Source organism: Diadema antillarum, unplaced genomic scaffold (assembly GCF_040938485.1).
Source record: "Diadema antillarum isolate AM-2024a unplaced genomic scaffold, OU_Dant_1.0 scf00000015, whole genome shotgun sequence".
In the NCBI taxonomy this organism is placed as follows: domain Eukaryota; kingdom Metazoa; phylum Echinodermata; class Echinoidea; order Diadematoida; family Diadematidae; genus Diadema; species Diadema antillarum.
In genome coordinates, this window is record NW_027270904.1 from 3,718,040 (window position 1) to 3,744,861 (window position 26,822).

Here is a 26,822-nt window from a genome sequence, read left to right on the forward strand (position 1 = left end):
GCAACAAAACAAATAACGCCCCGTGTGTGTTTGCACGTCATTACTGGAACAGTAGAGCGTTTTACCTGAACATAAATCGGCAAAGTGGCAACTATGAAGTTGTTCCAAGAAAAAGGTGTCCTTATTCCGTCATTTAAACGCTGCACAATAATAAGTTTTCTGCTGAGAAAATTCAGACATTTGTGCTCAAGTACCTCCAAATTAAATGAATATGATTATTTCTTTGTTACTATGGCACAGTGATTTATTTTGTACATAATGTATTCATGTATTGTAATTGCCAATCGTTTCCCCCATCACTGACTGTAAATTAAAATCGATGAATTCCACATGTGGGACCTATCTTTTCAATTTGTAATTTTTGGAATGCTGAATTCGTATACATGTAGTCTGTTTCTCTAATTCCGTGTAAATGATGTACTTTTATGTTGCTGTCTTTCTTAATTCTGTCACTGTACAGAACATAGTTCATGCTCCCAACTACCCAAAAAAGAGAAATGTCGGTTGGTGGGTGATGATGAGAGACATAATCCACGGTCAACTCCTTGCTTCGGAGAAAGTCAGCATGTCCAGCGGCAAGAAAACGATTAGCCTCAGTTTCAAGACCCCGGCTAATGCAGGTTTGTTTGTTTTGTTTTATCTAGTCCTCCGTCGTATTTTGACTATCAACTTTTTGTGGTGCAGTCGAATCTCAGTAAAGAAGAAAAAAAAATAGACAAAGAGAGGGTGATTGAGCCCCCCCCCCCCCCCTCCCCCCCTCGACATTTTCCATGATAAAGCCGTAAAGTAAAGATTTCGGGCTGCGGCGTTTCATGACTTTTTCCTTTTAAGTCTCGCGCAACGTTTGAGACCAAAATCGCGACGCCCAGGTACGCGGTTCCGAAGTTGTGCAATATCTTGTAAGTGCATGGCAGACCCGAAATTGCTCAAAAACGTGATTTCACGTACAAATCCCATGCAAAGACTGTTTCCAGCAAAAACTCATAAATGTATAATTATTTTTCTTTTACTGATAATTCATATCAATAAATTTTATGTTGTTTATGATCGAAATAGTGTCGCCGACAATTTCCATCAAAAAAAAAATGAAATAGGCTACAAAAGAAATCTCAGAAACAATAAGATAATACATCAGAAAAAATTTCGATACCGCGACTTTTTGGATGTACATTCAATAATTAAGAATCCTAAAAAGAGTATCTATGCCAAGACTTAGCATTTTTTTTTACCTTTATTTACAGATTTACAGCCATTCTTTTATTTCCGAAATAAGCATAATCAATTAATCAAAAATAAATTTGAATAATTGCGGAATAAGTTTTTGTAGATTACGTTGTTGGTTACTCACGTGCCAATCTTTCGTCGCGATCGCGCGATCAGCGGCCGAAATCTTGGGGGGGGGGGGGGAGCTGAATCAGCCCCCCGCCCAGTCTTGCTATAGACGTCTTTTTTAGTGTAAGAATTGCAGGTAATGAAGGTTTTCGTTTGATGGACCCTCCGCAACAAGACGTATGTGTAGAAGCAGAGCGACTTACATGGCGAAACATTACATCCACGTCCCCTTATAGCTTTAAACTGTAAAATGTGATCGATTTTATCCATGCAACTTTCATGACTTGCGTGATTTATTGTCCTATGTTAAGATGCCAAAATGAGTTGTGACATCAATATTAATTGCAACCGCTATGAAGACAACAACTGTTATTTCTTAGTAGTCACGCGGTCACTTCAAACTGACTGAAGTGTTGAAGATCAGAAAAACTCCAGGGACTGGACTCATCATAGATGTTCGATGTGTTGGGTTCTGATTCCCTACGAGAGCAAAGAGCTTACTCGCCGGTATAAGCACTGCTGTGTGTCCCCTCTCATTCCTCAATATCAAATACATTTTCAAAGTTGTTTTGTATCAAAAGCATCAATTCCAAGAACGAAAATACTGCAGGATTCAGTTTTGATTTTTGTTTGAAAGTCAGTAGACTTAGCCACTTGCGGATGTTATATAATCATCTTAATGAGCCAATTACTGTCCGTTCTGATTGTTAGATCGCATGCTCACCTCAGTTCATCTAGTGAGCGATTGCTACCTTGGATTGGACCAAGAGCTCTCCATCTCTCTGACTGTGCAGAGTTCCACTGGGGGTCACCCAAACATGGACGCCTCCCGTAAGACGATCAGCCCAGAACACAGCAAGATAGAACCAATCCCAAGACCTGAATATTATGATGAAGGACGTAATCATGACCAACACAAGGCCACGGGACAGGCAAACCATGATAAACCACCTGGGGCGAAAGGTAAGCGGCCAAGAACCTCACCAGGCAAAACCAACGCGCAAAGGCGAGGATCATCGCAGTCAAGGGATTTCCCCGAGGGCCCATGGCTCGGCAAGGAGGTGCAAACACCAACAGAGACGAAGCCAAGAACTTATCAGAGGAAAGAAAGCAACAACTGCCGAGGACAGCGCCGTCAAAGTGGAGAACCTTGGAAGGAATCTCAAGGAATTCGTGGTAAGCCAGAGGAAGACGCATTGGATGGGGTTGCAACAGTGAGTTCCTCCAGAGGTCCAGATGTACAGGACGAAAAGACACATACTACAGAGGGGAGTTCAGAACGCAGAGGAAATGGTAAGAAAAATGTGTCTCATAATCGAGATCAAACACAATAGTCGGCACAGAAATCTCAAACTGCGAGACCAATCGCATGCAAGTTTTATGGAGAAGAGCCGATCAACGCTAATCAACCTAGAACTACCGCCCCGAAACGCAGACCGAACAGAAGGAAACAAAATCAACGCGACTCTGTGAAAGGATTACATCCGAATGTGCAGGATCCTACTGGGGATCAACTTCACACGGACGGCTCCTCCAAGACGATGGGCGGTGAACGTGCTAAGGTAGAACCAATCCCAATACGTAAGTGTGACGACGGACGTGGCAATGGCCAACACAAGACCATGGGAAAGGAAAACCATCAAAGACCATCTGGGACGAAAGGAAGGCGACGGCGGACAACATGTTCAAGATCCTCACCAGCAGAACCAACAAGCAAAGGCGAGGATCATCACAGTCAAGGACCATTGGACCCTTGATATGGGAAAGAGGTACAAACACCTGAACACAAGACAAGCGAGAGACTCATGCGGGAAAAGGAAACAAGAACCGCCAAGGACCACACGTACCTTAAAAGTGGAGGTGGAAGGTTGGAATCTTAGGGTATTCGAGGAGTACAAAAGTAGGGAGTGGTAGCGCTAGAGATCGAACTGACATGACAGAAATATCATAATGTGCAAGGCGGAAAACACAAGACTGCATGGGAAAAACAATGCCAGGAGGAAATGGTGATGACAATTCTTTCCACATTGTTATCAAAGCCAATTAAAGAGTCGTCAGTATGTGTTACTATCTCATGTTACACTGTGTACAAATAATGTTCATCTTAGTCTCATCAGTCTCAGAGATTTTCTTCATCTCTTGTCAGAGGGACCCGCATCTTACAAACGTTGTCTCTTCAGTGGGTTCGCGGGTTCCATTTCGTACGTTACATCCCTACTGGAAAGAACACAGTGTCCTACAGTGTGTTCACGGAATGGTCACATAGCCGACTATGTGAAAACGCTCGAATTTAACAGTAAGAAGATGGTTTCACACTGTGGTGTGGTTTTCACACAGTGTTCACGTAGTAATACTTTGTTTCACACTGTGAATTGATGAATCACATTGTGTTCATACTATTAAAACGCTCGAATTTAACAGTGTGAAGAGATTTCACACTGTGTTCACTCTGTGACTCTCACACTGTTGGACACTGTGGGACTGTGGTCTCTCCAGCAGGGATATCAGCATGTTGGTCATCTTGCAATGATCCTATGAATGTTGCATAATCTTACCAATATTTGTCCGATATTTTCCGAAAGATTGCTGGACTATGAATTTTACTTCGTTTGAACCAAATTAAAATTTCCGGAAGCCAAATTCCAATCGATGAATAAGGAGTTTCTTCTTCAGGGAATCCATTTATATCCTTTACTCATCCACTTTCAAATCCTCAAACTTTTGTCAATTACATGTATTACCTAGTTTGAGCAAAATTTGGTCGGAAGACATAATCTAACTAGAATGGATGCACAATGAGGCGTTTAATGTAGTATTGATGTTGACTCTGTGTCTTTGCATCTTTGCATTTTCCCTGTTCATTATACTCGCTTTGATTACACATTTTCTTGGTTGTATATTTGTGGTATCATTAAACACACATAATTATATTATATTATATCATAATATATTGTATATTTTGTAATATTTAACAAATAAAGACAGAATAAACTGACCAGAAGGAATATAAATTATCAGTGGAAAAATGAGCAAAGAAAAAGGAAAATCTCGATGGAATCCCATTTTCTTTGCTCATTTTTCCACTATCGCAATATTTGTAAATAAGTACCCTATGGGAGAACAACAGTAATTTGTCTGCGCAACGAAATGGCAATCCTCCGTGTCTGTCACTGAGATATATTGCATTGAACAGTGTAATATTGCATTACATGATTCCTAAATATTAACAATGTTTCAACGTTGTATTAGAGCATAAACAAATGGAAAATATATTGCATAGAATAAACATTCTCTGACATCTAATATAGACTGCGTATATATTGCTGGTATACAGGTGCATGTAGGTGCAATACCTTAGTCACTGTATTCTGATGTGCAAAGCTTTTAATATTGTGCGTGTGCTATATCTGTGTTTAATAGCAAATTGACATCAATTCCAAAAGTTTTTTTTTTCCCTCCAACGCTTCTTTGCACAATTTGTGATGTCAATTTAAGCATTACAAAGCTGTGTACTAGTATCTGTCGTGACTTGCGTTGGTCACGTGCCAGTTTAAATTACTAGTAAGTATATCGTTAAGCCACACTGGTTGTTTAGCAATTTGTTTCAACAAATAATGATCTAGTAATTGTGTTTAATGTTTGCACCGAGTAGCGTGTCGTGCAAATCTGTAATCCTCACATGATTGTGGAAAGCATGCTGACATTTATGAATATGAGTGTAGAAACACGTCGCTATCAATGTGGTCATCCCACGAGACCGACATAAAAAATAGGTCCATAAATCATACAGCCCATGAGTTATACGGCTCACGAGTCATACAGCCCATGAGTTCGACACTACGCACAAAAGGCTCACGAGACCGACACTTTTAAAGCAAAGAAAGCCCACGAGACCGACACAATAAAGGCTCACGAGACCGACAGTACGCAAAGAGGCTCACGAGACCGACACGAGGCAAAGAAAGCCCACAAGACCGACACTAGGCAAAGAAGTCTCACGAGACCGACACTAGGCAAAGAAAGCCCACGAGACCGACACTAGGCATAGAAAGCTCACGAGACCGACAGGATGAACAGCGCCATCTACATGTCAATTACAAATATGTTCCTGTACAGGGTGTACCATTTAAAGGAGAAAATTACATACTGGCGTGTGAAATTTCGTCACGCTTCGTCAATTGAACAACAACATCTACATATCAACGACATTGAGTATGCATTTCTACACGTGTGGCTTTTAGGGGACAGTTCTGTCACGCTACGGGGAGCGACATTGTTACCCATTTTTTAATATATATAAAATTGTCCTCTTCATGGGACCTCCTCCCCCCCCAAAAAAAAAAAAAATGTATGAAAAAATAAAAGAGGACAACAACGATGTATGGTGTAATTTTAGATGCCATCATGCTATTTCAATAGGCTTTCCTAATTTCTAACTAAACAGTGGACAGGATCTAAGTTGTTTTTTTTTTTGGGCCCTTTTCTTCTTCCCTCCACAAGTTAAGTAGACCTTACTAAATATCCTTTTAGGGGACAGTTCTGTCACGCTACGGGGAGCGACATTGTTATTCATTTTTTAATATATATAAAATTGTCCTCTTTATGGGACCTCCCCCCCCAAAAAAAAAAAAATGTATGAAAAAATAAAAAAGGACAACAACGATGTATGCTGTAATTTTAGATGCCATCATGCTATTTCAATAGGCTTTCCTAATTTCTAACAAGACAGTGGACAGGATCTAAGTTGTTTTTTTTTTTGGCCCTTTTCTTCTTCCCTCCACAAGTTAAGTAGACCTTACTAGATATCCTAATCGCCTGCTTAGAGTTCAATTTGTAAATTTCTCTGATAATGTGTGAAATTCGACGCATGAAACGTTTTATATCGCAGTGATTCACCTGGATTTGTGGCTTGTGTTTGTAAAATTACTCTTCTCCAAACTGTACATTTTTCATGAAATAGAATAGTTTTCATGGATACATCTTCTTTTTCCGAATCCTTAAATTCTTGCTTTGATAGACGATTTCATAATTTTTCTGTGAATTTATGCTATATGACTACCCCCCCCCCCCCCATCATGTAGGTTAAAGCAGGTGTGCACTGCAACATTGACAATTTGGTGAATAACTTTCTTGTCCTGTGAACTCCATTTCATACCTGGGTATTTTTATAGTTGGTTGATCTGAATGTCCACGTATTTTTTTTCTTCTAATTTTACATAGGTGTTTATCGATATGGGCTTTGCGGAAAGGGCAAGGAGAGTGTTTTGGCATTTTCGAAATTAATGTTGAAACATGTCATGCACTTTTACTGAATTTTGTTTTATTTTTCCACAAACACTAACATACGCTAACACAATTAAAGATCTTGAACCGTTCAGGGAGTGAGGGAGGGCAATTGACGGGTAAAACCCTAGCAACTCTCCTTTTCCATCTCTTATATCTTCCTTATGCCATTATCTGGACACCCTATACAATTAATTGGTCTAAAGGTGACGCTGTTCATCCTGTCGGTCTCGTGAGCCTCTTTTGCCTAGTGTCGGTCTCGTGAGCCTCTTTTGCCTAGTGTCGGTCTCGTGAGCCTCTTTTGCCTAGTGTCGGTCTCGTGAGCTTTGTTTGCCTAGTGTCGGTCTCGTGAGCCTCTTTTGCCGAGTGTCGGTCTCGTGAGCTTTGTTTGCCTAGTGTCGGTCTCGTGAGCCTCTTTTGCCTAGTGTCGGTCTCGTGAGTCGGTCTCGTGGGCTTTGTTTGCATTATGTCGGTCTCGTGACCCTTTTTGTGCGTAGTGTCGAACTCATGGGCTTTATTTACTCATTGTCGAACTCGTGGGCTGTGGGCTGTATGACTTGTGAGCTGTATGACTCGTGGGCTGTATGACTTGTGAGCTGTATGACTTGTGGGCTGTACAGTGTATGACTCATGGGTGTCGATCTCGTGACGTGCACCCCTATCAATAACAGGTCGGTATGTGCTGCTGTCGTAGCGGTATATTAAAATAAATTGCGAAATTCATTTCAGTATCTGGTAATCAATTGTTGCACATGCCGCAATATCTATAATCTGAAAATTAGACAAAAGCATGTAATCATCCAGTGGGCTGCCTAGCAACCTACATCTGATTCATTGTACAGAGTCCATCAGGGCGGCCGCACAGATGTTAGCTAAGAAGGACTTATAGTAAGTGCGACTGGTGATCAGTTCTTGTTTGCTATACTTATCAGAATCTCAATAATTCAGCACAAGAACTGATCACCAATCGCACTTAAGTCCTTCTTAACTTTAAGAGCAGCTTTGTGAAACACCACCCTGATAGCGACGATTTGGCCGCACAGAAGCGTGCTGTTAGTCAATTTCACGAACAGCGTTGTCCATTGTTGGTCTTGCTCTGGAAAGAACACTACGGTGAGTGAGTACTTACCCGTGCCGCTTTTACTGTATCATACCCTAAATACAATCAATGCAACTTAAAGGATGATACCATCTTCATAGAAATGCGGATTGAGTGAATGAAGCAGGATGATACATCAGTGAAAGTTTGAAGAAAAATCGAACAATCCGTTCAAAAGTTATGATTTTTTTTAAAGTTTCTACTTAGTCACTGCTGGATGAGAAGACTTCTACAGCTTGTGATGGTGTTTAACCTGGTGAAGTGGTCCCACCTCACATCCAACTGGACCCATGGAAGACCAGCTTAACGTCGCTGAATATGGGCTATCCAGCCATCTTCCCACATGGAAATGAACAAACAAACATATGTAGAACGATATAAAGAAAATATAGAAATATATATATATATATATATATATATATATATAAAGAAAATTCAACATATTTTCACTTTTCTCGCAAAATATAAGAACACTTGACTTGTCTCTTTCACAAGGCAGGGGATTTGTTTGTTTATTTTTTTTTAATTTTTTTTTATTAGTTAAGCATTATACCCTGAACATACGTCAGTGACAAGTCGAGAAAATGTGCACTTCTTTTTTTTTAATACATTTCGTGAAATTCTCTTTACATTTTCCCTATATCGCATATCATACACTGGTAGTCTTCTCATCCAGCAGTGACTTCAAAAATTCAAAAATTCATAACTTTCAAACCAATTTTCTGATTTTCAACAAAACGTTCACTGATGTGTTCTACTATTTTGCTGCATTTACTCAATCCACATTTGTAGGTGGACTTGTCCTTTAATAGTGAAATAGGTTACATACCCTTTGAAGCCAATGATGATGAACTTCATTTTTACAATTAGTGTATTGTGTACATAATAGTATGTATAAGTAACTAGAAATGCCGCTATGGCGACTGGTTGCCTCCGCCATTATGCATGGTTCTCCCAATATAGGTGAGGAGCCCGTTGCATAAAAGTTACTATAATGGTAACTTTGCCATCCAGTGGTAACTACCATGGCAACAACACTCAACAGCCAATCAAAATCAAGAATTCCAGTGGAAGTTACCGTTGGATGGCAAAGTTACCATAGCCTAATGGTAACTTTTATGCAACGGGCCCCTAGAGTACGTCTTGACAAAGTGAGATGACAGTTTCACATAACCGGTAAAGAAATAAAATGACATGTCTGTCACAAATGTGTTGAGTGTGTTCTTTTCCTTGAACTGGGTACATTCATTTGAACGAATGGCTAACCATCTGTGTAGCATCATTGCATAATGTTTGGCTGACAAGCGTAGTGCTTTATAAAACTACAGCATGTGTATAGTAGGCCTACTCCATGTAACATTTATTTCTTCGTCAGTGTAGTCTGGAGCTCGAACTCTTTTTCTTTTTTTTTTCTTTTTTTTTGGGGGGGGGGGGGGGGCGTTGGTATAGGCCCTACAACGTTAAGATTAGGAGGCTTTTTTCGTGTAGGTTTATTGGTGTTGTATTATATTCGTATACAAGATATACATGCAGGGCCTCATCCACGTCAAGCTCTGCTTATGATGACTGTCCAATGGGGTATTGATATTTCCTTTGTTCACACATGAACACAGTATGAACACAGTATGCTTGAACATACATGTATGTTACTTTGATTTACACGTTATTAGAGACTGATGTTGTAATGATATTGACAAATTCTTGTATTGATTTGTATATGTTATACTCTCTTTTTTTGCATAGTGTTCATTTCTTCGTTTTCATTTGTTATTGTATCTGGAGAAAGAAAATGCGGAAATAAAACCAAACCATACCAAACCAAATCAAACTCTCTTCGCTTTATTCTGCGCCATTATGATCAAATCAAATACAGCTCTGCATGGCCGGTGAAAACGGGGGGGGGGGGGGTGTGGAGGGCCCCATTTTTGCACCCGTATAAGGACGACATAAGGAGTAGGGCCTACATAGGGTGTCACCACTTTGGGCCCCCACCCCGGAAGTGGCACTACGAAAAAAAAAATAGGAATGAAAACTTTGAGCGCCGTAAGGTCTTCTTTTCTTTTCTTTTTGCTTCTCAGCCGAAGAAACCCGGAAGTGGAATGAGAAAGATGCGCTGAAGACCTTATTTATGTTTTTATTTTATATTGTTCTTTTTTGTTTTTTTGTTTTTTGTTTTGCTTGTCAGCTGAAGAAATTCGGAAGTGGTACCGAAGTCCTTTTTGTTTTGTTACCTCCGCCAAGGGAGGAGGTTATGTTTTCGTTACCGTTGGTTTGTTTGTTCGTTTGTTAGTTTGTCCGTGTGCAAAATAACTCAAAAAGTAGTTAACGGATTTGGATGAAACTTGCAGGAAAGGTTTATAGTGATACAAGTAACAGATGATTACATTTTGGTAGTGATTCGAGAATTTGGGGGGGATTTTTTGAAGGATTTTTTGGAAGGTAGGGTCAATGAACTTGGGAGTTCAGGCTGCGGGTTTTGAGGTTTGCATGCGCGCACTAAAGTGCGTGCTCTAGTTTCTGCCAAAGATAGTAAGCAAATAATCAACTATCACTTTCGAGGCGATCTGGATGTAGCTATCTTTCCGAAGCGCAGCTGAGGAAAGATAGCGTACGCATTCAGATCGCCGAGGAAGTCAGTGATAGATTGTCTCATTGCCTGAAACTAAAAGTTGATTATTTGCTTTATATTCCACATCTAGGGTCCTAGATATTCCCATTTTTATTCCACATCTGAAACCTTTCTGATAGCTGTCCTAGGGTATCCTCAAGGCTTAGGCTACGTAGTTTACTTTAGACGGTATGCGCGTAGATGACAAAACAATGAATTTGCTCCACGCCCCGCGCGTGGCACCGAAATAAAAGTGCGTTGCACTGTGGTCTATCACTTGATCCAGGTCAAATGATAGACCACGGCGCAATGCACTTTTATTTCGCGCGTACTCAAAGTTGTAAGTTATACCACGCGTTAGGACTGTGTGGGCCAAGAGATCAGCGAAACAAAATGACTATCATCATAGAGTGTAACGAACTTCTCTTCTCAGGTGATGTGATGGGCAAAACTAAGCTTTATCACGTGATCAGCTCTTGACCAATCCTATAGCAAGATTCTTAGTATGTGGAATCTCCGACATTCCACGTACTAAGAAGTGATAGTCCACAGTGCAACGCACTTTTATTTCGGTGCCACGCGCGGGGCGCGGATCAAATTCGTTGTTTTGTCATCTACGCGCACACGTCTAAAGTAAACTACGTAGCCTAAGCCCTGAGAATATCCTAAGACAGCTAAGACGGTTTCAGATGTGGAAAAAATGGGAATATCTAGGATCCTAGATGTGGAATATAAAGCAAATAATCAACTTTTAGTTTCAGGCAATGAGACAAACTATCACTTCCTCGGCGATCTGAATGTGTACGCTATTTTTCCTCAGCCGCACTTCGGAAAGATACATGTAGCTACGGGTCATCCAAATCGCCTCGGAAGTGATAGTTTGTCCCATCACCTTCACCAACGTTGATTATTTGCTTATTATATTCCACACACTAAGAATCTTGCCATAGGATTGGTCAAGAGCTGATCACGTGATAAAGCGTAGTTTTGCCCGTCACATCACCTTAGAAGAAAAGTTCGTGACACTCTACGTTGATAGTCCCTTTTGTTTCGCTGATCTCTTCAGTCCATACAGTCCTAACGCGAAATGAGTACGCGCGAAGTAAAAGTGCGTTGCACTGTGGACTATCATTTACATGTATCTAGGTCACTTGATAATCCACAGTGCAACGCACTTAAACTTCGGTACCGCGCGGTGCGCGCCGCAAATTCAGAGTTTTGTCATCTACGCGCACACGTCTAAAGTAAATTATATTCCACATACTAAGAATCTTGCTATAGGATTGGTCAAGAGCTGATCACGTGATTAAGCGTAGTTTTGCCCATCACATCACCTGAGAAGAAAATTTCGTTGATCGCTACTGGCATGACTGAGGAATCCCACAATAATGGCCTCATTGCCAGTCGCTCGCTGTCCCAGGTCTCACACGGGTAAACAATTCCCCATAGACGTGTGTTGAAATTCAAATAAAAAAAATTCTGTAAAATAGCTGGGAAAAATGAGGTGTTTCATCTTCATTAACCTTGATAAGTGAGATATACCCTTTCATCCATCAAATTCCAAGGCTCGTTTTTCGGCTCAAACTCTGTCCAAGGGTCCGCAAAGCCAGACTACGAGTTCTTTTCACTAAAAAAAAATCACCTGTTTTCTGTACATGCACCCAATGAAACATAGTCCCTTCAAATTCCATGAGAAAAGCGTTCATCTTCCAGCCAAAATGCAGTTTGTAGAGGAATTCATACCCAATATCTGCAGCTATTTAGTTTTTTGCCAAACTGCATTATTAATTATTATTTTTGATAATTTTTTTCTTCATCTATTTTGGACATTCCATTTTATTCACAGGTGTGAGTCCTGCAGTACACAGCTGAGCAATGACTTGTGACTGACACGTTTGCTAGTACAGGTGTAGTACCTGTACACGTATACGTTTTATTCTTTTCGTGGTATTTTTTTTTCTGTATTACTTATGCAGTTGGCCGGTTGACATGCATACAAAATTATAATGACCTTGAAAGCCATGGAAACCAAAGCTGAAGTACTTGCCAATAACTGAGTAGGATCCACACAGGAGGGCTCGTAATCCCCCCCCCCCCCCCGACCAGCAACACAAAACAAAACACAAACACAAACAAAATAATGTATATTGGTGGATGTCGAGGACAAGAAGTGGAATTACCGAAATACGTTAGACAGCATAAAAATAAATACATCAATATAAACCTAAATTAAATATATAGATCCAAAATGTATAATTTCTACGAATAGACGGGTCCGGCCCTGAGAATATCTTGCCGCCCCCTTTAAGAAATTCATTTAAAAGGAATCACCTTATACACAAGCCATGCCAAGACGCAAGAAAAACACGTAAGAGAGTACATTCTGCCATAAAAAGATATCTGTTTGACATATGAATAAGGTGTCTGATTATTAAAGAGACTGTTACAATCGATTACCGTCCATAAAACCTTGTAATTACCGATCGTACGCAAATGCATCACACTGGTGGACTGTTTTCAGGGCAGATTTGACCTTTCCATTCGTTTGTTGGTTTGTTTGCTTGATTTCTTATCCGCAAATTCTGTGAAACCCTCGACATTTCTCATCAGAACTCAGTTTATTGAGAATTGCTGAAGCAAGCGAAGGTATGCTGTGGACATATGGTCTAACTACTCAATAAAATTCAATCAAATCAAATTTGCTGAGCTGGACACGTTAAGCTGTTAATAGTAAACGATGCATATGAACATAGAGTGATGTGATTGTATAGCCCCATGCGGTAATATATGTGACGCAGGTAAACTAAATCAAGGAGTTATCAGTCTGAAAACTCCTTGACTAAACGCACACTAATTTTCCTTGCTGAATGTTTCCGCGAGAGCAGTGGTTTTCCTCGGGTTTTCCCCGGCTGTGGTTTTCCCCACTCCTCTCTACTCCACCCTCTCCAGCAGATCAGGTATCAGACTCTGCCCTCCTCGCACAAAGTGTGCTAGTTCCTTTTTGTCCCGGATTCCATTCACACATATAATGCTAGAGTAATTAGATAAGTTTTTTAATGATTAGTTTTGTTGTATTTATGTTATATTCACATTGTCTTTTTAGTAATTTGAATTTGCATTGGTATATGTAATATTAGTAGTAGTTGTTTTTTTTTTTGGGGGGGGGGGAGAAAGATAATAAGTGCTGGATTTATAGTGTTGTTTGGGATATCAAAATAATTTAACTATTTTTTTATTGGGTTGAATTATCATTATGAAATTATATCATGATATGGTGTTTTATCAAAAGATGTTAGATAAGTTTTGATGATTGGTGATGTTAGATAAGGTTAAAGTTATGAGGTTAATGAAAATTATATATTGGAAATATATAATTACAAACTGGGATATGTAGGTGAGATATTGTTTGGTGTATAATGATGATGAAGGAAATGATATTAATGAATGCATTTATGAGTTGAATAATTGTATAAAAGTAATATATGATAGATTTTGTATAGTAAATGTCGGGTTAATGTATGTTGCTATGGTGTATGTATATGTTATTCATGGCCGGCGGAACGGGGGGCAGGGGGGCTCGGGCCCCCTCCCCACTTTCTTTCTTTTTTTTTTGTATTTGAAGTCAGCTGAAGAAACCCGGAAGTGGAAGGAGAAAGAAACCCGGAAGTGGGCCCCGCACTTTTTATGTCTGTGGTGTACCTGTGATGTTTGTTTTGTTGAGATATCCAATGTATACAGAGAATTTCCAGAGTGGACAATAACGTCATTATTTTTTAAAAAAAATTCCTGCCTATGGAATGCAATGGGAGGGAGCTTGTGAATGAAATGCTTCGATCGCTACTATAGGCTGTTGGAAAAGAAACATCCATAAATAGGTTATTGCAATCTTTATTACAGAAACGGTTTATTATACAACGTATGAGAGAATTCAGACACATAAAAACGTCACATATCCAAACGTCGTATAACCATGCATTAGTCGTATATCCATCACGTTCATACAAGAACACTACAGTCTGAAAGGGGGAGAGATAGAATGGCCATTTGTTACATAGTATACAATAATACGTTTGATATACCTGTATCCCTGATATTTACTAAACTGTTGTTGTTTTTTGTCCCTGCCTTTATAAAAAAAAATAAACACTTTCTTTAGGGTAGATTAATCACGTTCAAGAACTTTAAACCACTTACAATTGGTACTTAATTCCATATGTTTGGGCACGAGTAGAATTATTTAAAAATACGTCTTTGTGGGCATATTGTTATACTCAGGTACATTCCTGCAGGTACTGTGCTGAACCAATTAAATAACGACCAGAAGACATCTAAAACGTTTTCTTTCATGCGGTTCTAGTTTATTATCTCAGTGTCAATATCCAATTACAAACTCGTTGCGTTATGTTGCTGTACAATGTCATTTCGCGCAATGCACTCGAATACACACTCAACTGCGACAAAAAAATGGCACATTCCACGGTGTCATTTAGAAAGTATTTGTGAATTAGATATCACTTTCATCATCATTATTATATTGTACGTATGTGTTAAATCTACAAAATAAATGCTTTTATAACATGTTTAACATGTCTTGGACATGACATAGGTGACGAACAACGTGATGAAACGGGTGTTTATCGAATCACCTTCGCCAGTTCTAGAAGAACTAGCAATGTGCATATTATTATTTGTAATGTTTTATAGTTTCATTGTTACTATAATGTCATTCATTACTGTAATGGAAAAATAAATCAAATCAAATCAAATCAAAATCAATGAACGCAACACATACCATAATGCATCACGGATATCATCCCTGTTGTCACGCTCAGATGTTTCATGGCACTGGCAAAAAACTTCAAACTGTTTTCACCTGTCTTTAAAATGTAATCAAACTATTCTATTTTACACTGTCTTGTATATAATGGCAGTATAGATATTCAGGTGTTGCATTCGTTATTGCTTCCAATGTTTGTACCATTACACTCCTTAGCACCTACTTTAAAAAAAAAAAAACTTTATACTTTATAAAAAACATGGCACGTAGATATTCAAGTGATGCATTCGCTCTGTTGCACAGCAGCACATATCGATTATTTTCCATACGACAATGTAGGCCTACATATATAGGAGGATCAATAATGCGTATTTATTTCGAACGCAGTCACGCGGCCTGTGCACATTTCGATCGCAAAACGCGTGTTGTAGTTCACACTGTATGTTTTTCACATCATTGTTAATGTATGATAGCTGACAAGGAAACATGCCCAGGTAAAATAACCTACTGATTATGATTGCACTCGTACAATAATTATAACACAAAACAACTCAGAATAATAAAAAATACACAACAAAGATACTGCATAGACTGTATCAATATTCCCGTATTTTGATCTATAAATATAGATAATCTGCTCCTCACTCTTAATGAACGTAACCTTTGCATAAATACACGCAGTTCAAAACGGGGATTATAGGCACTTTTCTATAGAGTTACATATTAACCATCACATCGTTAAGCGCAAAACATGTTTACAATGTACAGTTCTCTCCAACTCTTCGAAATACATGATAACATCTATGGTATTTCACGAATAGCTCTGAATAAACTGCCATCGATATCTGAAATCTATGGCTACTACCTTGTGTATTGCTTCTTGTGAATAACCATTTTCCTGGAAACTGTCATATTTCTCCAGCCCTTACAGTGCACGTTATACTTGTAGCTCACACCCATTTATTACCAACAGAAAAACACATAATGCAGGTTTTCATTTTCTTTTCTTTTTTTTCAAATCATCAAAGTTTTGAAGCCGTGCCAATATCAATCCTAAGTTTGTATTTTTGTGTACATGGTACTGCGTAAGACAAAGTATGCCAATGTGCAGTATCCCAATGTGCAATTACTACTGAATAAGTGTACATCAACTATAATGCAGTATTATGTCATTGTGATATTGCACCTCACATCCCTATGGAGTTAAATGTCATGCTTTTCCAGTGATTTTTTTTTTTTTTGCTTGTTATTTTCGCTTTCACAATAAAAGAAGTTCAGCAGTATTACGACAAAGCAAATGGATGATAATGATCTACATCGAATGATAATTTTCCAGACGCCAAGCATGAGTTCTTGGAGAAATATTTCTGAATTTCGTGCGAGACATAGTCTTCTCGTGGGTATACAAATATATTCTCTTTACGTTCTTTGTCTTCATATTACATGCTTTAACAATAATGACATACACGTCATGTATAAAATTTTACGTATTTCAAATATCCTGTAACTGAAGTGAGGAACACATTTTCCCCTTACAGTTGAAGTATAAAGTGACATGGCGTAATAACAGTATAAAGAACTACTTTATATAAGCACAAACACTCGTTATTCATACATGCACGGGGCCTTTGTCATTGATCATGAAAACTCAATACAATTAATTATTGGAAAAATCTGAGAATGGAATGAGCACATCATTTATAATCCGCTCAACACCAATTCAAAAGCTAACATATATTAGGAGTCTACCAGGTTGTTTCTGTCCAATAAATGTAACATGTTGTTAGGCAACCTACTGGCTGATTATGCTCGTGTCTAATTTTCCAGTTACACAGATATTTTACGTCATAATATACAACTGCCAGACTGCAGATACCAGTCACTAAAATGCATTGCGTAGTCTTCAGGGTCTTGTTTAATGTACCATTACGACAGTAACGCATAGACGTGTCTACACTTCATTCATAAAGATAACAGCACATACTTTACAGAAATCAGATGAAGGCGTACAGAGTTGCATGATATACTGTATTATAAGCTGATGTGTTTAATCATGCAGTCTTACCGTATAAGCATCATCAGTTTGTACAAAAATCTTAAATGTGGAGAAATGAAGCTTGATAAAATCAATGAGTGCATGAGAAAACTGGGCTAAGAAATGGAAAAAGAGTGACAGAGAATGACCCAAGGACCATTTTGTGTGTGCCTCCTTGTGAGCGTTGTTATAGTATAGGCACATTTTTCAGGGCTGGAAGTCTTAACATTTTTTAAAGGCGTTGAAGGCTAAATTCTGTATCATGCATATTCATGCATGGCATGCGTGTAACCTGTACTGTCACCATAACAACTCTACACAGATATCTTACGCGTCTCGATACACACCATAATCACAATCATCATAATGTTAATCATTTGTAGAAACAAACTGCTTAATACCAAACAAATTAAACTGACACGTAATAGCAAAACACAAAATTACGACAGAATAATAGTCCAATAAGACGTTTAGTGACGACAAAATCCGCGCATAGAGCAGCATTGAAACAAATAAATATAATCAACTACTGATGTTCATTTTATTTTGCAGATATTAGACGACATGAGAAATGCTTTCAAACGGGAGCAGTGAAAGAAAAACGTGGTCTTGATAATGTCATCAGAGAATCACTATCTCAGTATTTTTCGTTTACTTTGCTGAAGTTATAACATATATTTACATGTATAATGTATACATATATGTGTATATATATATATATATATATATATATTCAATTCAGTTAAATTTTACTTTATTGCCACCAACCAAAATGTCATACATACAAGTTTACATTATTTTTGTCAACTTAAATTCAGGGATCTTGATGAGCAATTTTCAAAAAAAAAAAAAGAGTATGAATTTATACATATACTTGTAAGAAATGTGGCGTATGTGGCCGGAAAAAGACATACACACACACGTTCTTGGTCTCTTTTTTTTTCCTTCTTCTTGAATCGTTGAACCTTATTCTACTAAATAATAGTGAAAACTATCAATATTCATTCAAAATACCAGCACAATAACTCTCGTTTGTATTCCAGTTACATTAATTATCCGGGACCTCCTAAAGAACTTTGTAATTTCCCATGATTATAATATAGGACGTCTAGGGAAGTCTATGCTCTGTACTTGTCGGGTCGCGTCGGGTCGCGTCGGGTCTGTAACGGTCTCCTTCTTGTCATTCGGCGGCACCCGAATCTCCGATAATAATAATAATAATAATAATAATAATAATAATAATAATAATAATAATGATAATAATAGTGGCTACTTGTATAGCGCACAGGTCCATTATCAGTGCTCATGGCGCTTGAAAAATGAAAAGATATATATTTACATGCATATACATATTCAAACATTTCAACAACGAAGAAAATGGTAAACAAAAACAAATATATACCAAATAAAGAATACAACATATACCAATCAAAAATACAATATTGATCCAATATTAATGACATACAGCAATTACAGTCCTCAGTATGAAAGGAACAGATAAGTTTTAAGTTTGGATTTGAATAACTCTGTAGATGACAGTTCCCTTAACTGAAGAGGTAACTGATTCCACAATTTTGGTCCCATAACGGAAAAAGCACGATCACCATACCCAGGGGCGGATGCAGGGAGGACCGCAACCGGCGCACGCCCCCCTTTATTTTTTGTTGAAACAAAAGAAATAAAAAGAAAAAAATGGGGGAGGGGTGCGTGCGCCCCCCCCTTTAATTTTGTAAACGCGCCCCCTCTTTACGGAATTCCTGGATCCCCCTGATACCCATGTTTTACTCTGGGTGTTTGGAGTAAGAATGTATCTGATGATGAACGTAGCCTTCGTGTCGGATTGTATTTTTGAACAGAATTACTTATGTATATGGGGGAAAAAGAATGAACTGAATGATGTACTAATAACAGAATCTTGAAAATAATCTTTTTTTTCTGCAGGTAACCAATGTAAGGAACGGAGAACTGGTGACATGGAATCAAACTTATTAGTAAAAGTTAACAATCGGGCAGCAGAATTTTGCAATCGTTGAAGTTTTGTGACATCTTTTTTTAGAAGATTACACAACAATGAATTCGAAAAATCCAACCGAGAAGAAATCAAAGCATGAATAAGTATCTCAGCTGCAGATTTAGACAAATATTTCCTTATGAAACTTAAATTACGCAACTGATATCGAACATTCCGCTGAATATGAGTTACATGACTACGAAATGACATTTCCTGATCAAATATGACACCTAAATTACGGGCTGTTTTCGACGGAGTAATGCAAGTGCTTCCGATGTTGACATGACATGACTGATAATCAACTTTGCTTAACATATGCTTTGATTCCAATAACAGAAACTCAGATTTATCATCATTTAGTTTAAGGCCATTGGATGTAAGCCAGATTTTCAGGTCTTGCAAACATGCTTCGAGTTTTGCAATGACGGATGACAATGAAGACACAGTGGGTTTAAAAGACAAATAAAGTTGTATATCATCCGCATAACAATGATAACTAATACAATGCTCGCGAAATACTTCACTAATTGGTTGCATATACAGAGAAAAAAGCAGCGGGCCTCCAACAGAACCTTGAGGTACACCAAACTTTGTTATAGTTTTACAAGAGGTAGAATCACCAATTCTGACATAATGAGATCGATCACATAAGTAGGATATAAACCAATCAAGAACAGTTCCTTTGATGCCCAAATATCTCAATCGTTTAATCAGAATAGCATGATCGACTGTGTCAAAAGCTGAGCTCATATCAAGCATGATAAGAGCAGTGATGTTACCACTATCTAATTCTCTGAACACAATATCTGATAAGTTGACTAACAGTGTTTCTACACTATGACCAGGCTTGTACGCAGATTGAAATGAATCAAACAATTCATTATCTTGCAGATACATTGTCAGTTGTGAGAAAACAACCTTTTCAAGCGATTTACTTAAATAAGGTAAATTTAAAATTGGGCGGTAATTTTTTAGACACTCCTGATCTAAGCCTGCTTTTTTTCAATGTTGGATGAATAACTGCTTTTTTACACACCTGTGGAACTACACCTAATCTCAGGCTAGCATTTATGATTCTTGTGATAACGGGTGCTAAAACTCTGCCACACTTCTTAACCAAATCTGTTGGGATTGGATCAAGTTTACATGATTTGTTAGGTGAGTTCTTAATAAGCTTTTCTATCTCATTAACAGTGACAGACTGAAACTCACTCAATTCTGACCTGACTTCATATACAATGTCATTTGACTGTTCACAACGAGTTGGGCTGAAACTCCGTTGGATTGCCACAATTTTATCAATGAAATCTTGATTAAAACAATTAGCTAACTCAACTTGATCACCATGAGTGAGGAGTTCTGGTAAAGAAGATCACTGTTTTCGGTAAAGTAAAGCATTAGCAACTTTGTACAACTTCTTTGTATCTTTCCCACAATCCGTAACCTTTTTTGAATGATATTGCAACTTTAATAGCATCTTTAATCAAGGCAGTTACACATCGCCTTTGTGCATGATACATCTGCTTGTGAATCTCCAGTTTTGTAGACCTTGACTTCCTTTCTAACTGTCTACGAAGTAGTTTTGCTTGAGTTATTTCTGGGGTATACCATTCCATATTGGGGTGTATTGTGACCTTGATTCGTTTCTCAGGTGCCAACTTATCAAGGGTGGCAGTGAGTAAGGTGTTATACAAATTCACTTCATCATCAACATTATTAACTTGAGATTCAGCCGATAAAAGAGACTTAACATGAGTATCAGCAACAAACTCTGGTGGGTTTACAGATTTCAAATTCCGTGTAACAACAAATGTTTTTTGATACAACGTTTAGGAAGGTTCAATTCACACATTATTGCTGAATGATCTGATATACCTTCCACAACACCGGTATTACAAAGTTGTACAGTGTTAGCTTTATGAGTTATTGTTTAAGCAGATCTTAATACATGGCCTCGATTATTAGTTGGCTCATTAATATGTTGAATCATATTAAAGGCTGACAATAATTCAGAGAACAACTTCGAATTCGAAGTTGGTGAGTCCATAGGTATATTGAAATCACCTGCAATCAACAAGTCAGACGAGCAGAGAAGCTCTACCTGTGTTAATCTTTGTATCAGACATGTCTGGAATATTCAAGGAGGCTTGTCAGTGCTTGTTCACATGTTGGTCCCAGATTTCCTAGAATTAGTCGCACTTGATTGAGTCTTGTTCGTAAAAGAACAGTTGCTATCACTGGGAGAGCTCTGCTCTGCTTTGTGATTAATATCTCTAACATTTCCGTCAGTCTGCTTGTTTGTCTTCTTCGAAGTTGCACTCGTTTTTCCCTTCGCATGGTCCCGTGAACTGTGCTTCCATCCTTTACGTCTACGCTTCTTGACGTCAAGTTGGTCAGCGTCGGATTTTGTAGTGGGATCTCCTCCACCAAGTTTAGGTGATACTGGTTTGACAGTATGAGATTTCTGTGCTGACTCTCGTGTTTGCTCTCGATGAGAAGCTACTTTCTTCCTACAATTTCATCTGCGTTCTACTCTCTCTTCTGAAGTTTGTGTCTTTCCGTCCTGCATAGCCGTACCTCTGTGGGAACTCTTTGGTGTGTCCGCATTTAATGTCTTTACCTTAGGTTTAACTGTAATTTCTTGCGATTCCACATTGGGGTCTCCATTTTGGAGGTGTTGTCCTTGGGGATTGCTAGTTCCTCTACCAGGCTGAGTCTCTGGTTTTGTCTCGTTTGATGCGTGTTCCTCCTTGCCAAGTCGTGGATCCGCGGGGCGATCACTGGACTCTGACGATCCGAGGCTTTGCGCACTGCTTTTGCCTTTTGATGCTCTTGATCGGTTTCTGTTCGTGTCTCGTGGTTTATCTAAGGTTTCCTTTTCAGTTGGATCCTGCACGTTTAGACCTATTCCTTTCGGACAGCCACGTGGACTCTGTTTCCTTCCACTCGGTCTGCGTTTTTTGACGCCAAGTTGTCCTGCGTCTGATTTTTGACCAGGCCCTTTTCCACTAAACTCGGGCTGGGCTGGTTTCGCAGTGTGAGGTTGCTCTGTTGAAAGCGATTTTTTTATCTTGATGAGGAGCCCCTTTCTTCTTGCCATTTCTTTTGCGTTCTACGTTCTTCTCTGTAGCTTCTGTCCTTCCATCCTGCACATCTGTACCTCTGTGCAAACTCTCTGGTGCGACCCCATTCAATGTGTCTGCCTTTGGTTTACCACGGTTTCCTTGAGATTCTCTCCTAGGTTCTCCATTTTTAAGGTGTTGTCCATGGGGATTGCTGGTTCCTTTACCAGGTTGAGTCCCTGGTTTTGTCTCGTTTTGTGTGTGTTCCTCCTTGCCAAGTCGGCATGCGTCCTTGGGGCTATCACTTGACTTTGACGATCCTTGCCTCTCCCTTCCACTCAGTCTGCGTTTTTTGACGCCAGGCTGTCCGGCGTCTGGTCTTGGACCAGGACCTTTTCCACTAAACTCGGGCTGGGCTGGTTTCGCAGTGTGAGGTTTCTCTGTTGAATGCGGTGTTTGATCTCGATGAGGAGCCGCTTTCTTCTCACCATTTCGTTTGCGTTCCACTTTCTTTTCTGTAGCTTCTGTCTTTCCATCATGCACTTCTGTACCTCCGTGCGAACTCTTTGGTGCGACCCCATTAAATGTGTCTGCCTTTGGTTTACCACGGTTTCCTTGAGATTCTCTCCTAGGTTTCCCATTTTTAAGGTGTTGTCCCTGATGATTGCTGGTTCCTTTACCAGGCTGAGTCCCTGATTTTGTCTCGTTTGAATAGTGCTCCTCCTTGCCAAGTCTGCATGGGTCCTTTGGGCTATCACTTGACTTCGACGATCCTAGCCTTTGCGCACTGCTTTTGCCTTTTGAGGCTCTTGGTAGCTTTCTCTTCGCGCCTGGTAGTTTATCTGGGGTTTCCTTTCCAATAGTCTTGCGTTGGACATCATCGCGTCTTTCATTATAGTCACGTCTTGGAATCGTTCCCGCCTTTTCTTGATCAGGGCTCTTCGTCTTGAGAGAAGCGTCAGTGTGAGGTTGATCCCCAGTGGGATCCTGCAAGTTTAGATCTATTCCTTTCGTACAGCCACGTGGTTTCCTTCCACTCAGTCTGCGTTTTTGGACGTCAAGTTGTAAGGCGTCTGGTTTTGGAGCAGGCCCTTTTCCACTAAACTCGGGCTGGGCTGGTTTAGCAGTGTGAAATTTCTCTGTTGAATGCGGTGTTTGATCTCGATGATGAGCTCCTTTCTCCTCACCATTTCGTTTGCGTTCCACTGTCCTTTCTGTAGCTTCTGTCTTTCCATCATGCACATCTGTGCCTCCGTGCGAACTCTCTGGTGTGACCCCATTCAATGTGTCCTCCTTTGGTTTAACGCGGTTTCCTTGAGATTCCATCCTTGTTTCTCCACTTTTAAGGTGTTGTCCATGGCGATTGCTGGTTCCTTTTCCCGGATGAGTTCGTGGTTTCGTCTCGTTTCCTGGCTGCTCCTCCTTACCGAGTCGTGGGTCAGTGGGGCAACCACTTGACTTAATCGATCCTCGCCTTTGCGCACTGCTTTTGCCTTTTGAGGCTCTTGATCGTTTTCCCTTCGCCAAAGCTGGTTTATCTGGGTTTTCCTTTCCCATGGCCTTGTTTTCACCATCGTCACGTCCTTTTTCATTATCACATCTTGGGATTGGTTCCACATTGCTTTGCTTCGCGTTTGATGTCTTGCAGGAGGCGTCCGTGTTAGGTTGATGCCCAGTGGAATCCTGCACATTCAGAAAGATTGAGAGATCTTGGTCTAGTCCAAGGTAGCAATCGCTGACAAGATGAAGGGAGTTGACCATGATACCTATGAACAAATAGAACGGACAATAAGTCATTATATACGATACAATGGAAAAGTCTCCTGACTTCCAAGCGGAGGTCAGTTAGAATCCTGCTCAAATTAAGAGAAGTAAAACACTGAAAAGGCTACGCCGCGGATAAATAGGAACATGTTATCGTTACTTGTCATTGAAGGTACTTGCCATCAAAAAATGTATAGTCTTTACATTTTATCAACACAAATGAAACATAGAGAAATGAAATCGGAAATAAGTCCGAAAGAAAATTGTCATACTAAAGAACAGGAGACCTAACTGGTCGGTCTTGCGCTCATTTGATTTGAATCGCTAATTTCACCTGTCTAGGGGAAGGACATACAAACACAGGGAGGGGGCTTAGGGGATCGAGCTCAGGGGCCATTTTGTTCATTTGTATTTATTCCATATTTCACTGGCCATAATAATAATGATAATAATAATAAGAATAATAGTAATAACAATAGTAACATTAAGGTCTTATTTATACAGGGTAGCCTCTTCAGTGTTGCCGCTGCTCTACCAAAGGGCCCTGACATTATTATTACCCTATCGTGGCCAGGTACCCATTTATACACCTGGGTGGCGAGGGACGTAGTGGGTAAAATCATCAGTCTTGTCCACGGACGTAAGCAAAGGACGGGTATCGTACTTGGGTCCTCCAATTGGGAGTCGGGAGTCTTATCCTCTATGCAAAAGCGCCCCACATAACACCTGCTAATGCTGCAGAAATTTAATCATGCGTTTTCAAAAAGACGGTAAAATGCGAAAAATTTCGGTCCCCCTTCTGCCATGAAATTGAAGTTACAGTCACTATGGTACATTGCGTTTTCTGAAAGCACTTTTTTTTTGTGGAAAAAGATTTCGTTCTCAAAATCTCTGTCTTTAGATATTCTCTGTTCCTCTTTTACCATGGTCATCAAAATTATTCGACAAAACTATAATGAATTGGATTCTTTTCTGTCACTGAATAAAATTCTCATCCCAGGTCGATTTGGCTTTAAATAGGAAAACATTAATTTCTATACCAATTTCACACAAGCTGAACCACTGTAAAAGAATGCATCTCTCTTTCTCTGTCAAGTGATTAAATCAATATGCAACAAACTCAGTATTTCACTTTTTATCTATATTGAGTGATTATATGTTATTCTATATTCCACCCTAAACCTAATAATGAAAAGATTTCGAAATACACTATGAGAGTCAAGTACCCTTGTCCCTGTCCCCAGCCTCTCATGCACCTCTTGCAGTATTAGAAAGTTAATTAAGATTATAGACTTTTTTCCAGGGTTTCCATTGATTATGACAAGATTGTGTTATATCAGTATGTATCACGAGTTGAAGGGGAAGCCCTAGTTCCGTATTTTCTATATTTCTTTTCTTTATAAAATTGTGTTCATATGAAAACGTTGCAGATGAAAAGTGAAAAAATGGGGGTTTTAAGCCCTCATTTGGTTTAAGTGGGGCATGATGTCCATTCAGCTGTTCCCATTGTCCAACCATATATGGAGGAGGCGAATCATAATTGCTATCGTCGCAGATCTAATACTCATTTATGCCTTAGGCAACCCCTGTTGATACAACTCGTTTATGTCCTTAGCAACCCCTGTTGATACAACTCGTTTTGGTGTTTACGTCGGACAATAAATCACGCACGAATGAGGAGTTTTTGGTGTGTTTTTTTTAACACATTGATATCATTCATAGCTTGCAAACTAACAGGGCATGATTCAAATATTTTAAGATGTGCTTTTTCAATTTTTGGGGGACAATCTGTCTCAAAACATCCTTTGGTACCTCTATTCTAACTGTCTCTTTGTCTTTTATATATATATATATATATATATATCCGATGCATCGCATAAACATGTAATTCTAAATAGGATAGGGAATGACTAGATGTTTAATAAAAACGAACCTGTTTTAGCCGGGGTCTTAAAATTGAGGCTACCCATTTTCTTGCCGTTGGTCATGCCCACTTTCCGTGACGCCAGGAGTTGATTGGTGGTAACGTCTCTCAGCATCACCCGCCAACCGACATTTCTTCTTTTTGGATAGTGGGGAGCATAAACTGTGTTCTGGACAGTGATTCGTTTGACATGTTAGAGGGGAAAACACAGAAAAAGTATATTAGGATGAATACAAGGAATGAAGGTAACAGAATGTAAGAATTCTGCCTGCTTAACACATGTACTCATACACACGCACAGACAAGTGCAAATAGAACAAGTAAGTTTAGTTCGTCGGTTTTGATTTACAATCAGACAATCAGTGATGTGGCGATGATTGGTGTTTTACATGGATCGGGGGTTTACAAAATAAGTAAGAGTACCACGACAATAACAAGGGAAAATATCTGAAGTTACTGAGCTCAAAGCTGATTACTAGTATTCTCAACAGAGGACAAACTGTGAATAGTCTTATTACAGTGGACTCCCGTTGTAACGAAGTCCTCGGGAGAGGCAGTTTCCTTTCGTTATAACTGAAAAAAAAAATCGGATAATGTTGCGGTCTGAATTTTTACTTCGTTGTAACCGTGGAACCGTGTTCGTTATAACGGGAGTGCACTGTATAGCACAATAGCGACAGCTTTTCGTGTAATTACTTCAAACTTGCCCCTTCGTGTTCAAGTAAAATGTCTGAATACACTGGTAATAATGTGTTACGCGTCGACCGTTGACAGCCATTGTGTTATATCCTTCCTTTTTTTAGAAGTCTCTATCGGTATTCATCCTTGGTATTTGTGCTTTATTTTGTTTTGCTTTGTTTTTCTGTAGGGACTTTTCAGAATAAAAACCAATAAGAGTACTAGTATTGCTTGCGCGGTTGTAGAGCG

The 26,822-nt window shown here is 39.3% G+C and overlaps 2 protein-coding genes across 2 annotated transcripts in view; one reads left to right on the forward strand and one right to left on the reverse strand.

Moving 5' to 3' along the window:
- The window catches only part of LOC139724644 (activating signal cointegrator 1 complex subunit 3-like), a 45,415-nt gene extending 42,598 nt beyond the window's left edge, over nucleotides 1–2,817 (forward strand). Inside the window, exons 33-34 of the mRNA XM_071635778.1 lie at nucleotides 461–620; nucleotides 2,044–2,817. Of these exons, the coding sequence (XP_071491879.1) occupies nucleotides 461–620; nucleotides 2,044–2,666 (783 nt within the window). The 3' untranslated portion in view covers nucleotides 2,667–2,817. The remainder of the gene's footprint in view (nucleotides 1–460; nucleotides 621–2,043) is intronic.
- Nucleotides 2,818–21,167: 18,350 nt separating this feature from the next.
- Nucleotides 21,168–26,822, reverse strand: part of LOC139724655 (activating signal cointegrator 1 complex subunit 3-like) — a 106,689-nt gene continuing 101,034 nt past the window's right edge. The window contains exons 37-38 of the mRNA XM_071635788.1: nucleotides 25,905–26,064; nucleotides 21,168–23,973 (exon numbers count right to left, since the gene is read on the reverse strand). Of these exons, the coding sequence (XP_071491889.1) occupies nucleotides 22,154–23,973; nucleotides 25,905–26,064 (1,980 nt within the window). The 3' untranslated portion in view covers nucleotides 21,168–22,153. The remainder of the gene's footprint in view (nucleotides 23,974–25,904; nucleotides 26,065–26,822) is intronic.